Consider the following 14,633-nt stretch of genomic DNA (forward strand, 5'->3'; position numbering starts at 1 on the left):
TATATATATATATATATATATACATCCTTTAATTATACTTTAAGTGTTTAAGTAATTGGTTAGTCTGTATTGTTCTTCACAATCCGTATTGCTCTCTTTCCTTTGTTTTGCTTAACTCCTGTTTCTCTGATTGGTGTTTCCTTTCTTTCTCCACAGTCAGTCTTGTTCCTATGTCTGCTTCTCCCAGTGCCATACCTTTGAGTCTTAGTGTTTGTGTTCATAGTTATCATACTTCCTGTTTTATTTTGACTGTTTATTTTTGTTTCACCTGTTCTGTTGTTCCAGCTGTGTTCTCCCCTGTTTTCCATCCGCTATCCTCTGTGTACTTATGTCCTCTGTCTTCCTCTGCTTGGTGTCACGTTGGCCCCATTGCTCTGTATTTCCATGTCCTTCTTGTTTCCCTCTTTTGATTTTATCTCCTAAACTCAGAAAAAGAGCACTATTGAACATTAACTTTATTTTGGCAGATATCAGAAAGCAAAAGTTCATTACACGCAGTGAGAAAAAAGTAAATGTGGAAAATATTATAGGCGGGAGTTTTCTTCTAACATGTGATACTAATAAATGGGACATGTGGATTATTTCTACTGACTGAAGCACCTCCCTAAAAGTAATGAGTCGGGGAACTAAAGGGTCATACAAATTTATCTTTACATGAAATGCTCTTCAATACACAAATGGATTAAAGTGTATATCTGAAAATCTTGGCTCTTCCTTTATCAGTGTCTAACAGTGTGAGAGCGATGTAATGTCCATGTGTGCATGCTGAAAGAGACTGTGCTGGTCTGACCCCCCTCCTCCTTTCAGGGTCATTCTGGAGCCTGCTGGAGAACAATGGCTGAGACCAGGTCTGAGGAAGTGTAAGTGTGTTTTTAATGTGATTCATGAAAGCAAAGCAGCACACATTCAACCATCTTCAAACTGTCACATCACTCATTCACATCTTTCACCATCAAATTGTCAATCAATGAACAGATGATGGATCAATAATTCCAGCTGGACTTTGTTTGTTCTCTCCATCAGATTCCTGTCAACTCACAATCGACACAAACACAGTGAACAGAAAACTCATACTGTCTGATAACAACAGGAGGGTGACACGTGTGGAGGAGGATCAGTCATATCCTGATCATCCAGACAGATTTGATGGTGATTGTCAGCTTCTATGTAAAGATGGTCTCATCAGTTGCTGTTATTGGGAGGTTGAGTGGAAAGGAGAGGTTTATATATCGGTGAGTTACAGAAGAATTTCAAAAAACGGAGACAGCAATGCCTTTGTCTTTGGAAGGAATGATCAGTCCTGGTCTCTGTTCTGCTCTGATGTTAAGGGTTACTCTGTCTTACACAGTAACACAGAAATATATCTGCAATCCTCCTCCTCTGTCTCTAACAGAGTAGCAGTGCATGTGGATCATCCTGCTGGCACTCTGTCCTTCTACCGAGTTTCCTCTGACACTCTGATTCACCTCCACACCTTCAACACCACATTCACTGAACCTCTTTATCCTGGATTTACAGTCTGGTTTCCTGGTTCCTCAGTGTGTCTGTGCCGAGTTGAGTGTACAGAGTGTTCTCCTGTTAGAGAAACACTTTGACTGTTAAACAGATAGTTCAGTCTGTACATGTCTGTCTCTTTCAATCAGAAACACAGTTTCAGATAATCAGTCAGTTATAAATATTCTAAATGATTCCTTGTAAACATCTTCCTCTTCAGCCCTTTAAAGGTGGAAGCTACAATTATTTCAGGATCCACATGTTTTTCTTTCTGTTTTTTTACACTCAAAGCTTCACATTGAATATTGGTATATTGTTATTGGTAGGTTTACGACACCAACTGTCTGCCATCTATAATCCAGTTTTGAGCCCACTCAAATCCTGGGCCATCTGACCTCAGGAAATGTGTTTTGAGTTATGTTCAAAAAAGATCTGGAATTAAAACAGGACTACAATAGTTAATTCACAATGGTTAATTCACAGTAAATTCAGGACTACTTTAGGCCACCATTTCCCACCAATTTACTCAGAACCAGAATCTTTTTTTTTTCAAATTGTAAAACATCAAATCAGACTAAATGTTTATTTTTTTGATTGAAAAATATAAAAAAACATATTTGTTAAATTTAAGAATAAAGAGAGAAATTGTATGTATTTCGTAATTGCAAATGGCACCAAATTGTATTCAAAATTGAGCCACACTCACGGAGGTCCACAATTCTTTTCCTGGTGTTTTGGTTCATGTGGCTCTGTGTTTTGGGGGTGCCTTATATGGATCCACAGGTGTGCCACCAATTTAATCACATGGCCTCTACTAACCTATCAGAAGCTTCTTAAACTCTTATTAACTCTTATTAATTAACAATAAACTTAGTGTATATGTACTCCTAAAGTTGATGAAAGTGATAAAAAATAGACAGCTCTCTCTTTTTATTCTGACATTTAACTAATTCAAAAGATGCTTCAATATTTATTTATCTAAAACAAAACAAGTTAACTCTAAATTGATGTTTAACAGTAAATAAAAAGTTCTTGTTTTTCCCTAAAGTGTATGTAAATATCTGGTTTCAACTATGAACATACTGCTGTGTATTGAAATTCCTCTTGTTTTGCATAGAAATATAGAAATATTGAAAAACATACAAAGCATAATATATAAAATAACATCTACCTGAGTTTTTTCTTTGAAAGGAGCTCCTTATGGCCATTGTTGTGTTCATCAGTACATAACTGAAACCGATTTAGAGGGCTTTATTTAGCCATAGAGGGTAACAACTGAAAATATGAAATAAACACACATGTAAGCTAAGACCAGTGTTGGGTGTAATGTGTTACTATATAACGCGTTACTGTAATTAAATTACTTTTCCACTGAAAAAGCAGAGTAACTAATTACTGTTCATTTTTAGGTATTTTAATTACAGTTACTTACAATGTACTTGCGTTACATTGTAAAATAATTAAACTCGCTGAATATCATTATTTAATTTCAATAATTTGTCTTCTAAACGTAGAAGTAAACTCTGCCGCTTTAACATCGCTGTAGTGCAGCTGCACGTCATTTTGCACCAGTTTGCTTTATAGTCATATTCTAAAGCGGAAGATGTCGGACTTGGCTGAAGCAAGTGGCTGTTTTATGAAATGGACATATTTCCGTCTCTTCACTTTTCTGAAACAAGCAGACAAGAATATTACAGTAATATGTAAGCTATGTCCTGGGGAGAAAAAACTATCGGCTGCTGTTAATAGCACGAGTAATCTACTGAAGCGCCTGACACGAGAGCATAGACGAACACTTCTGAGTGATCCTTGTTCATCATCCATGGATAACAATGCGGTTGATTTTACTTAAGCAGCACAAAAAGCATCTGAAGGTGAGCTTAAAAAAATGATTGCAGGCTAAATTGTGGAAGAGATGCTACCGCTGCGTACTGTAGAGTCTCTGTCTTTATAAAAAGTTATTTATTATTTAAAGAGTTTAATGTCTATTGTTTGCCCACTCATTGTATATAGCTATTTTAAGAAGTATTTAGTTAAATTACTTATTTAGTAATTAAGTTACTTTTCTGACACAGTAATTAGATAAGTATTTTAAATACAATATTGACTAAGTAATTAGTAATTAGTAATTAGTAATTAATTACTTTTTTAAAGTAACTTACCCAACACTGGCTAAGACTCTCTAAAAAAACAGCATTGTTGTTCGGCTTTTCATTTCGCCATTTGTTGGTTCACTCGAAGAGGAAGTAGCGGGGGTCTAAGTGTTAATATGGGTCAAGTAACCAGTTTGATATCAATCTTTTGTGATACACCATCATATTTACATTGTAAAAGTACAAATGATTTGCTTTGGTACTTGGTCAAACTTAAGCTCTCCTCTGTCTGCCTGGCTGCACTTCTCCTACAGCAAACTTGCAGGCAGCAGCTTCTCCCCCGTCCCTCACATGCGTAAGTGCTGTGCTCAGTCACCTAGTGCCTGAGCTCGGATCATACCAAAATTAGGGGGAATTTACAACTGTGCGCTATGTGCTTCGAATATTGTGTGTATAGGTTTTGTTTTATACAGTTGTCAGTTAGGCATCTAACTATGTAACAAATTACACTCCAAAAGGCTTCTGAAAAAATGACCCGGGCTTAAGCCCAGCAAGCCACCCTCCCGCTCCACCGATGGCTTCATTAAATATACTTCTTTATTTTCTGTGATATATAATTGATTTGATGGGTAATTGTGATGTTAAATATTTAGATACGGTTAACTTTGGAGTTATGTTGGGAAAATATCACATACCTGTAATGAACTCCTTGTGTTTATGTAACATTTGGTCTTTATTTAGTTCAAGCCACTGAAAACTGTGGAAACAGTAAATAAAAGTCTGAATGATATTCATGTTTTAAATCTTTGCTTTTCATTTCTGCCATTGTTAAAGAAGCTATACTCTTCTGTTCCCATCTCATTTCAAAGCATTACTTGTGTTCATAAGATAAACTACATGATGTCAGTGTAGCCAGATGGGCTACTCTCCATCCCTGGCTCACTCACTCTCTCTCTCGCTCTCTTTCTCCCTCTTCCTCTCTCTTCCTCTCTCTCTCACTGCTAGTCAGGTTGTGTTGAGTGGAAACACACCTATAGTTTAATTGCATTCTTGGCGTTCTCGACAAAATACACACTTATTAATTAATTAAATGTTAGTAGTACACTTATCATGAACAACCAAAACCAGTGACAAGTGAAATTAATTGCAGAATCCAAACACGAACCACAGAGAATGGAAATATTTATTTTCACACTTAGAGGATTTATGTTGAAGCAGGGAAATGCAGGGGGCTTCAGTAATTACACAGAAAAAGGAGAGGAGCAGTCTAAGAGGGGAGAGATCACAAAATAATTGACTTGTGACCTAGGATGTCCTGTTGCAATGTGCACTCATGGACAGTGTTGGGAAGGTTACTTTTAAAATGTATTCCATTACAGAATACAGAATACATGCCCCAAAATGTATTCTGTAACGTATTCCGTTACGTTACTCAATGACAGTAACGTATTCTGAATACTTTGGATTACTTAATATATTATCGTGCTTTTTACAACAACGTGAATGTACTATTGCTGTGTGATTTATTACTATTACTGAAGGTCCGTGACTCCGAACTGTAGTAAAGGGACCTCTGACTAATACATGTCGACTCGTAGCTGAAAAATAGCTCTACTTTGTTGTGTGGGTCAACTTTTCTTGCGAGAGACAGAGGCAGGCGTTGAAAGGCTGCTCCAACGGAACTTGTTGTTTTCGGAGAAAAACACGAACACGGTGTACAGTCGAGTCTTAATAGCTTACTTACAACTGGGCTCGTCAGGCACTCTTCTTGGCTGAAGTGGTTATTATTATATTTACATGCTTCCAGCTGCCGTTTTTCCTCGATGACAACTCGTACCTTTCCACTCCCCTTTTTCTCCCTCCTCGCGCTCAAAGACCCATAACGTGTATGGCAGTCCATTCTCCCTGCAACACGGACTACACTGCCCATGATGCTACATTCTTCAGGGGTGCCCAATCCCGGTCCTCGAGAGCTACCGTCCTGCAGCTTTTAGATGCATCCTTGTTCCCACACACCCGAATCAAATGAATGGCTTGTTATCAGGCCTTTGCCAAACACGATGGCATGCTGAAGAGGTAATCAAACCATTTGATTCAGCTGTGTTGGAGTAGGGATGCATCTAAAAGCTGCAGGATAGTAGCTCTTGAGGACTGGGATTGGGCAGCCCTGCTTTAGAGCTATGCTTGTAGCATTCTGCCTGTTAGCTTAGCACAACAACAACAACAACAACAACAACAACGAAAAGGCGCTCTCTCACCCAGGAAACACACAGTCGCAGAGAGAGAGAGAGCGTCGCCCTGTAACCATGGCAACCGTAACGCTGCCGCCTGGAACAACAGATCGTAGCTGTCAAACCAAACCCAAACAGTCCTGACCCGCCACAAAATGAAACAGGAAAGTACCGCCGTGTAATCCATTTATTTCAACAAAGTAACTGTATTCTGAATACCACCTTTTTAAACGGTAACTGTAACGGAATACAGTTACTCATATTTTGTATTTTAAATACGTAACGGCGGTACATGTATTCCGTTACTCCCCAACACTGCTCATGGACATCATTAATTTTGAACACAGTGTTCATTATGGACAAATTTTGATTTGAACAGAAGTCCAGTAATAGAATCAAATGTCCCAGTAGTTACCAGATGGAACCTACCTGAGCACAATGACAATCAGAACTCATTCTACAAGCTGAATATGCAGGGAAGAAACATCTGCCTGCTACCTCCTACCAACAAAACTCAAACATTAGAATAAACTAGCTCACTGGCCATTATGGTGTCTTAATTTGATATTTTTGCTCTCTCTTGGCTGACTAAACCATGTAAGTGGCCTACAAGGGCCACGATAGCAAAGATGTACTAGCGATGTAGCAAGGACAGGCACTTGAATTAGGAGGCCTACAAAAACCAGAATTCAGTTGACAGCAATCTGTAATCTATTGACATCTCGTGGTTAGAGTTCACAGACTGTACAATAAAAAAATTTGATGAGCAACAAAAGCTCCTTTAAAGCCCAAATGGGCAAAAGATGGCCTGATGCCCAGAAATGGCTCAGGGACTATTTCAATCCAACTAAATACAATTCCAAATAACACGGAAAATTATATCATAGCACCTGTTAGAGCTTCCACATTTGCTATATTCACAGTTCAGTAATATGGAACCTGTTTGAGTAGCAAAAGCTTCACTGAATAAAGCTGCTACTTAAATTCTGGCTTTAATAAAATTTTAACACTTTTAAAGTATTTGTATTTTACTTCAGAATCAGCAATACCCACTTCAGCTACAGTAGCAGTTAAGTTACAGAGAGCTTGATCTGGATTAAATATGAATCACATGTATTTCCAGAAATCTTTCCCTGACTGCACACAATAAGGCAGTCAAAAGGCAGTTTTGTGTCAGTGCTGAAATTGCAGCTCTATTGTCCACTAGAGACAGGCTCCATAAGTGAGTCAGTCCTTTGGGATTACTTCACTAAAATGTGCAGAATTACAGCAGAAGAAAACATGTTTATAACTTGATACAAAAGCAGTCTTGGTCTTTAACGCTAACTTCTCCCTCCGTAATAGCTGTAAGGTGGGTGAATCTTTTTGCAACTCACCTGCTTGGATTTTATTAAAGGTTAAAGTTGGGGCTGTGGTCGATTCAATTAACAGGTGTGCTGACAGTACTCAGGATCATGAACTAAATATTTTTAGGGATTTTGACTGTTGAAGATGTAACATTAGTCTGTTGGAATGCATAGCAAGCATTTTGTCCACCATTGTCTGCCGGTTTCTAAGTCACACACACGAAGGTAAACTCCTCTGAATCTTGAGATGTAGCTGTGCTCTCCGGTTGCTCTGGAACCATGAGACTTTCTGCATCTATCTGAATCTGATCAACATTTCTACGCCAGACTGAGTTGGCTCCAACATATATGATGTATGTCAGCGGTCTGGTCCATGACAGAATCATGCCAGACTGCCATTTCTGACTTGGGTCTCTGTAGTCTCTGGCAAGTGTTAAATATTAACACTTCACCGAGTTCTTTTGATTCCTCATAGCCATCAGATGGAAGACAACACACTGCTCAGTAGACCATTTCACACTTTTATTACTTCCGGAAGGGAGATGCGTCCTGTATGACACGCTGCAGCGAATCTCGAATTGGCGGTATCCACTTAACAGTTTTGTTACAGGGTGTCCCACTCTAGTCTAAACAACAGTGCTACACAAGCATTCAGTAGCCACGTTGCATAGCGTACTCATAGGTTATTGTCTATTAGCTGCAAAACATCTTTACTCAGCTCCAGGGAGGCTGCGACCTTGCCCTACTCCCTTCTAGTAAATTTCCACTGGCAGATGGTTCCCTGTTATTAACTTCTGCATACAAGCGTGCATGAGAGTCTCCTGCAAACTTACTTGTAAGACAATGACACGCTGTAAGAGCCTTTATTGTTCAGGGCCGTGTCTTCTTTAGTGTTCTGAACTATACGTTTATATGACATTTGTTAATAATATAAAGCAAACCATTGAGGCACTTCAACTAATTTCATTTTCCCATTTCACACAAGAACTTCAGGACTTCAGGGCCTTCAGTTTGGTTTCAGTGCAGATGTCACAGGGAACTTCTCCTGGTTTGGCAGCTTGTTGCTCTGAACTGCTGCTGCTGACTTTCTGCTGAGTTTCACGTCTGAATTGAGAAACCATCTCAGAGATGAAAGTGTTGATGTACAGCTCGGGTCTGGTCTCAAACACCTTTTTACATGTGGGGCACTGACAGGTTTCACTAATATCCCAGTGTTGACTGATGCAGTTTTTGCAGAAGTTGTGTCCACATGGTGTGGAGATTGGATCAGTTAAGATATCCAGACAGATGGAGCACAGAAACTGATCATGAGATAGAAGACAGCTGGCAGCAGACATGTCTGCACTCTGAAAGAGAAAAGAAACTGATTTTATTTAAAATTCAGTTTTCATTCTATTTAATGTGGATCCATTCTGCTTTTCCTTCTTTCCTGCCACATATGTCCTGTTCCAGGCTGCCTGTGGAGAATCAGTTTCAAGATTTTTTTTTTCTGTTCTCTTAGTTCTGTTTGATGACAATCCCAGCCATGCGTGTCAGGCTGGATCATGAATATAGGGAACAGGGAACAGAGGTGATGAGAATTACCTCTGTTCCCTCTGTGTTGGATATAGGGAGAGAAATGCAGAATAACAGTTGAGGATATCGTAAAGAGGATGGAAATGGCTGTAGTGAAAACATACTTAAGGTAGAGGATTGGAGACAAAGAAAGTCAGCATGAAATGAATAAAGTGAATCGAAGATTTGCACTGAAACATGAATGTGATCAACTAGACTCACCACTGCTTGTAGAGACTGTGCTGTGTTGTTGAAGACAACCTAATGGACTCCGTTAAATCCCACCTCTCTCTGCAGGTGTGTCAGGCACCCTTGTAGTAAGCTTTTCAGACCTTGAGATTAGGGATGAAAGTCTTGATGCATGCTCAGTCATCCAGGTAAGTAAATCCAAAAGGTGGATTCTGTTCATCTGGACGTAGGGTTTTCAGTGGGAGAAACGTTTCATGACTCATCCAAGTCATGAAACGTTTCTCCCACTGAAAACCCTACGTCCAGATGAACAGAATCCACCTTTTGGGAGTTAGGGATGAAAGGTTTTAACTCTAAACTTTTTTTCTCTGTCCAACAAATGTAGTCTGATCAGTCCTGCTGTTAAATAAACTCTTATTTCATCCTTTTGTAAAACCAAACAAACACACCAGCTTCAGCAGCATAAAATTTACATATACTGACAAAGAAAGAAAGATCCACATTTGGCTTGGACTTTTAAATTGTGTGATCACGATTATCTGTACTCACCAGTATTGGACAAAATCTCTGCTGTGCTGTTGAGAATGGCTGTATGAACTCAGTTTCATGTTCCTTTAAAGGGAAACAGATAGTATAACAGATTGTATCAGTATTTAACTGAAAGTCTGCTGTGACACAAACATTTACTTTCATCCAGTAAATGTTGGAATGTCACCTATTCAGATTTTTGTCCCATCTCATTCTCGTCAGACTGGATTCCAGGATTCCTCAAACACAGGAGGACTGGACTTTATGGACTTAATGTTAAAAATCAGCAAAAAGAAAATCAGAACCTCAACCCATTTTTACCCTTTCCTCTTTTGGTTGATGAATGCTTCAGTGACCAAAGAACAAAAAATGTTTGTCACTTTTCACAGCTCAAGATTGAGAGTTACTCTTATTTAAAATGAGAGGACCATTTTTTTAATCATCATCTCTACTTACCAGTGTTGGATAGATGCTCTACTCTGTTGTTGAAGAAGGCTGGATAATCCAGTTCAAGTATCTTTGAAAGAGAGAGAAATATTTCATAGTTCTCACTTTAGGTTTCACTTCTTCCTAAAACGCTTGTCCTTCGGGTTTTGCTCCACACCTACAAGACTGTAAAATGATCTACAGTGTCCACCAAATCCATCGACCTGAGCTGAAATATGACTCACAAACTGCTGAATTGATTTGTTGCATCTATTGTAACTACATAGCTGGTGGAGAGTTCAATTATACAGTGTTATTTAGGATTATTGAAAAAAGTTGGACCTGTTCAAGCTTATGTTTTCAAGTTTTTGTGGACCTCGGGTGACTCCCAAAAACCTCTCTGAATGATGCTAAAACTGATCACATTGACTTCAATTCTGTGCTTCAGTGTAGTTTTAAAGTACTTGTAATTTACTTCAGAATCAGCATATCGGGACCACATTCTCTAATACAATCTAGGATGTGCTACTGCTTGACAGCTTGCTCTACCTTTTTCAAAAAGAGTGTGACCAAAATGTATAAATTTGACCCAAATCAATCACAAAGAGTGTGTTGCAATCAAAAACCACCTTGTGATTTTTTTTTTTGTTGCTAGCAGATAGGAGAAGTTTGTATCGAAGACATTAACTTGTCTGTAAACAGTCACCATTTACTCTCTAAGCTGTAGTGAAACACTAGTGAAAAAGTGTGACAGGGCTGTTCAATATAATGATGACGATATAAAAACATTTATCGTTTCATTTTACGCTATCGTTTGTTTCGTGGTGTCCCAAATTAAACTGTTTATGGCAATATTTTTTCATTATTTTGATGGTCACTGTAGTGGCTAAATTAACTTCTTAAAGTTCTCTCTTTCTCTTACATTTAATATAGCCACACTACAGACGGACAAGCATTTGTTTTTATGCGTTGTCGTTAGCAACAACGACGGTAAAACCACCGTGTTTCCGCTTGTTCCACATAAACCTTTCACAATAAAGCTCAAGATCCTGTTGAGACTTTTCAAAATAAACTGAATCATGTGAAAGATGCAGAGTGTTTACAGGTGAGAAGCAAAAAAGAGCCATCAGGTGCTAAAAAATAAACCTTAGACTCAAATGTTAGAACAGGCTTTTCCCTGCAGCACGCCGTGTAATCATCATGTGCTACATCCCAGTCTTCTGCTGGATCACTGCTACAGTTCTGGAGGATGTGTTGAAAACCAGAGAGGTAGGAGAGCTGCCCAAGAACCTGACTGAGATGTACATTCACTTCTTGGTGATCCAGGCCAAAGTGAAGAAGGTCAAGTATGATGGAGGATTTGAGACAGATCCACACTGGAGTCCAGAGAGCAGGAAGATGATTGAGTCTCTGGGAAAACTGGCTTTTGATCAGCTGCAGAAAGGAAACCTGATCCTCTATGAATCAGACCTGACAGAGTGTGGCATCGATATCACAGCAGCCTCAGTGTACTCAGGAGTGTTCACACAGATCTTTAGAGAGGAGAGAGGACTGTACCAGAAAAAAGTTTTTTGTTTCCTTCATCTGAGTGTTCAGGAGTTTCTGGCTGCTCTTCATGTCCATCTGATGTTCTTCCACTCTGGAGTCAATCTGCTGGAAGTACAAGAAGCAACATCCAGGTTTTCTGAAACAACAAAAGAAACACGTTTCTACGAGAATGCTGTGAACAAGGCTTTAACGGATCCAAATGGACACTCGGATTTGTTCCTCCGCTTCCTCCTGGGTCTTTCACTGCAAACCAGTCAGACTCTCCTACAAGGCCTGCTCACACAGACAGTAAGTGCCTCACAGACCAATCAGACAATAGTCCAATACATCAAGGAGAAGCTCAGTGAGAATCTGTCTGCAGAGAAAAGCATCAACCTGTTCCACTGTCTGAATGAACTGAATGATCGCTCTCTAGTCAAGAAGATCCAATGGTACCTGAGATCAGGACGTCTCTCTGCAGATAAACTGTCTCCTGCTCAGTGGTCAGCTCTGGTCTTCATCTTACTCTCATCAGAAAAAGATTTGGATGTGTTTGACCTGAAGAAATACTCTGCTTCAGAGAAGGCTTTTCTGAGGCTGCTGCCAGTGATCAAAGCCTCCAACAAAGCTCTGTAAGTAAATATGTGTTCATCCCTTTTTTAACATTAAATTGTAATGATGCAATAGTCAGTATGTCTGTGAAGGTTCTCAGTCATCCAGGTCATCATAGTGTAAGGAGCTTGGAAAGAAAAGCGTTTGGACTTCTTTAAGTTGCTTGAAGACATTTCATCTCTCATCCGAGAAGCTTCTTCAGTCCTAGGGTCAAATGGTGGAGAATCCTTGATGTAAGCCCTGTGTCTTCAAGCAACTTAAAGAAGTCCAGACGCTTTTCTTTCCAAGCTCATTAGATGCAATAGTAATTTTTCTTGTTCAGTATTAATAAATAAGTGATTTCATTTGATCACAAATATGATTTTTTTTTCAGACTGAATCTCTGTAACCTCTCAGAGAGCAGCTGTGAAGTCTTGTCCTCAGTTCTCACCTCACAATCCTGCAATCTGAGAGAACTGGACCTGAGCAGCAATGACCTGCAGGATTCAGGATTGAAGCTTCTATCGACAGGACTAGAAAGTCCATATTGTAACCTACAAAGTCTCAGGTGAGGTCAAATGATATACTTCATTGTTACTGCCTCCTGTTAGAGAAAGCTTAGTTGATTGTTGCTGCATTCTTAGTTAGAATCAATGCTTAAAAAATGAAATAAGTTTTTCTAAATCTAGTAGCTCCTCGTGGTTTTATTTTTCAGATTGACTTCCTGTTACTTAACAGAGAGAAGCTGTGAAGCTCTGTCCTCAGTTTTCCTCTCCCAGTCCTTTCGTCTGAGAGAGCTGGACCTCAGTAACAATGACCTGCAAGATTCCGGTGGAATTCTACTTTCTGCTGGATTGAAAAATCCACACTGTACACTGAAAAGTCTCAGGTCAGGATTTAGACATTACCACTGATTATGTAACCCTCTCGAGTCGATGGACACGCCAGTGCATCGAAATCAAATGACCAATTTAAGATGATATAGCAGCTAAGTTTCCCATTGAAAGTGCAGACTTCAAACCACATACCATTTATTTTTAACCTGTAGCACTGTAGACTCACTGTAGGCTCCCCTTGTTAATAATTTAGTTTTATTCATTTATTTGGTAGCACTTTATAATAATGTCACATTGCCATTAGCTTACTAATGTTTGACAATGTAGGAGCAAGTCATTTATGTATCATTGCATCTTCTTAATATGACATTTATAAATACCAATGTTTATTCATCTGTTACTCTTATACCATTGTGTAAGTCAAGTGTGTACTAATGTAATTCCTTATTAGTAGGCTTGAGGAGCTGTCAGTTGAATGATCGTGGCTCAAGAGTTGGGAGTTCGCCTTGTAATCGGAAGGTTGCCGGTTCGAGCCCCGGCTTGGACAGTCTCGGTCATTGTGTCCTTGGGCAAGACACTTCACCCGTTGCCTACTGGTGGTGGTCAGAGGGCCAGAGTGGCGCCAGTGGCAGCCTCGCCTCTGTCAGTGCGCCCCAGGGTAGCTGTGACTACACTGTAGCTTGCTATCACCATTGTGTGAATGGGTGGATGACTGGTTGTGTAAAGCGCTTTGGGGTCCTTAGGGACTAGTAAACCGCTATACAAAATACAGGCCATTTACTAAAACTGTTGATCAAGCATTCTGAGAAAGATTAGAAAGAGGGATCGTGTCTCTATTTTCTACTTGTCAAATTGAGAATTTAATTTAAAAGCTTTCTCCTCACATTCATAGTGTTGAATAATTACTCCCCATCAAATCTTTAAGACCAGTTAGGATTCAGCAAATTTACTTTTACTACTTTTAAGATTAGGCTTCATAATTTCCTTTTTGATAAAACATATAGTTAGGACTGGATCAGGTGACTCTGAATCTTCTTAGTTAACCAGTTTAGGTTGCTGCGGCTTCCCATGATACAATGAGCAGGTTTCTTGACTGTCCTGATGTTCTGTCTAATGTTGCAGGCTCTTATCTTACATTGTGAAGCAATCTGAGACAACTTTTGTCATCTGTTGGAATTGTCAATTTATAAATAATGCTAAATTTAACTGAATAGATTAAGTGCATTATCTCCGTAAAACAAAAAAGAAAAAGAAGTATTCAGAGTTTTCATAATTTTATGTTGAGAAACTTTTGAAATTCTTTTGAAATACAATTCTGAAATTCCACAATTTGAAGACACTGGATTTGTGAACCTCTGCTCATTCTTACATTTTAGCAACTGCTTCACTAAGATTCTCTTTTTATACCCAGTAACGATATTGACCTGTTGCCAGATTAGCTGCAAAATCTTCCTTGAGCTGTTTCTTATTAGTACCACTTACCAGAGGTGGGACCAAGTCATTGTTTTGCAAGTCTCAAGTAAGCCTCAAGTCTTTATCCTCAAGTCTCAAGTCAAGTCTCAAGTAATGTCAGGCAAGTCAGAGTCGAGTCTCAAGTCACTGGTGTAAAAGTCCAAGTAAAGTCACAAGTCTGAAATGTTGAATTTCAAGTCCTTTTGAGTCTTTAAAAAAAAAACGAAAAAAAGCATGTTGCAGTTATGCTAAATGAAAATATTAGACCATGTAATTTTTAAATCTGTGTTTTTCTCAACACATGACAAAATAGTGAACTTAGAAAATATACACAAATTGTGAAATTGCACCTCTTTAAAATGCAGC

The 14,633-nt window shown here is 39.0% G+C and overlaps 2 protein-coding genes across 4 annotated transcripts in view; both read left to right on the forward strand.

Annotated features, from left to right (window-relative positions):
* The window catches only part of LOC102205113 (protein NLRC3-like), an 18,690-nt gene extending 16,610 nt beyond the window's left edge, over positions 1-2,080 (forward strand). For all 3 annotated transcript variants that reach the window (XM_005749417.2, XM_005749415.2, XM_005749416.2), the window contains exons 9-10: positions 808-860; positions 1,024-2,080. In XM_005749417.2, coding sequence (XP_005749474.1) covers positions 808-860; positions 1,024-1,595 — 625 coding nt within the window. In that variant the 3' untranslated portion in view covers positions 1,596-2,080. The remainder of the gene's footprint in view (positions 1-807; positions 861-1,023) is intronic.
* Positions 2,081-11,061: 8,981 nt separating this feature from the next.
* LOC106456462 (NACHT, LRR and PYD domains-containing protein 12-like) overlaps positions 11,062-14,633 on the forward strand; it is a 6,579-nt gene continuing 3,007 nt past the window's right edge. Inside the window, exons 1-4 of the mRNA XM_013914990.1 lie at positions 11,062-11,251; positions 11,924-12,020; positions 12,404-12,547; positions 12,695-12,868. Of these exons, the coding sequence (XP_013770444.1) occupies positions 11,062-11,251; positions 11,924-12,020; positions 12,404-12,547; positions 12,695-12,868 (605 nt within the window). The remainder of the gene's footprint in view (positions 11,252-11,923; positions 12,021-12,403; positions 12,548-12,694; positions 12,869-14,633) is intronic.

Source organism: Pundamilia nyererei, unplaced genomic scaffold, assembly GCF_000239375.1.
Source record: "Pundamilia nyererei isolate P.nyererei 1_Seehausen unplaced genomic scaffold, PunNye1.0 scaffold00244, whole genome shotgun sequence".
NCBI lineage: Eukaryota > Metazoa > Chordata > Actinopteri > Cichliformes > Cichlidae > Pundamilia > Pundamilia nyererei.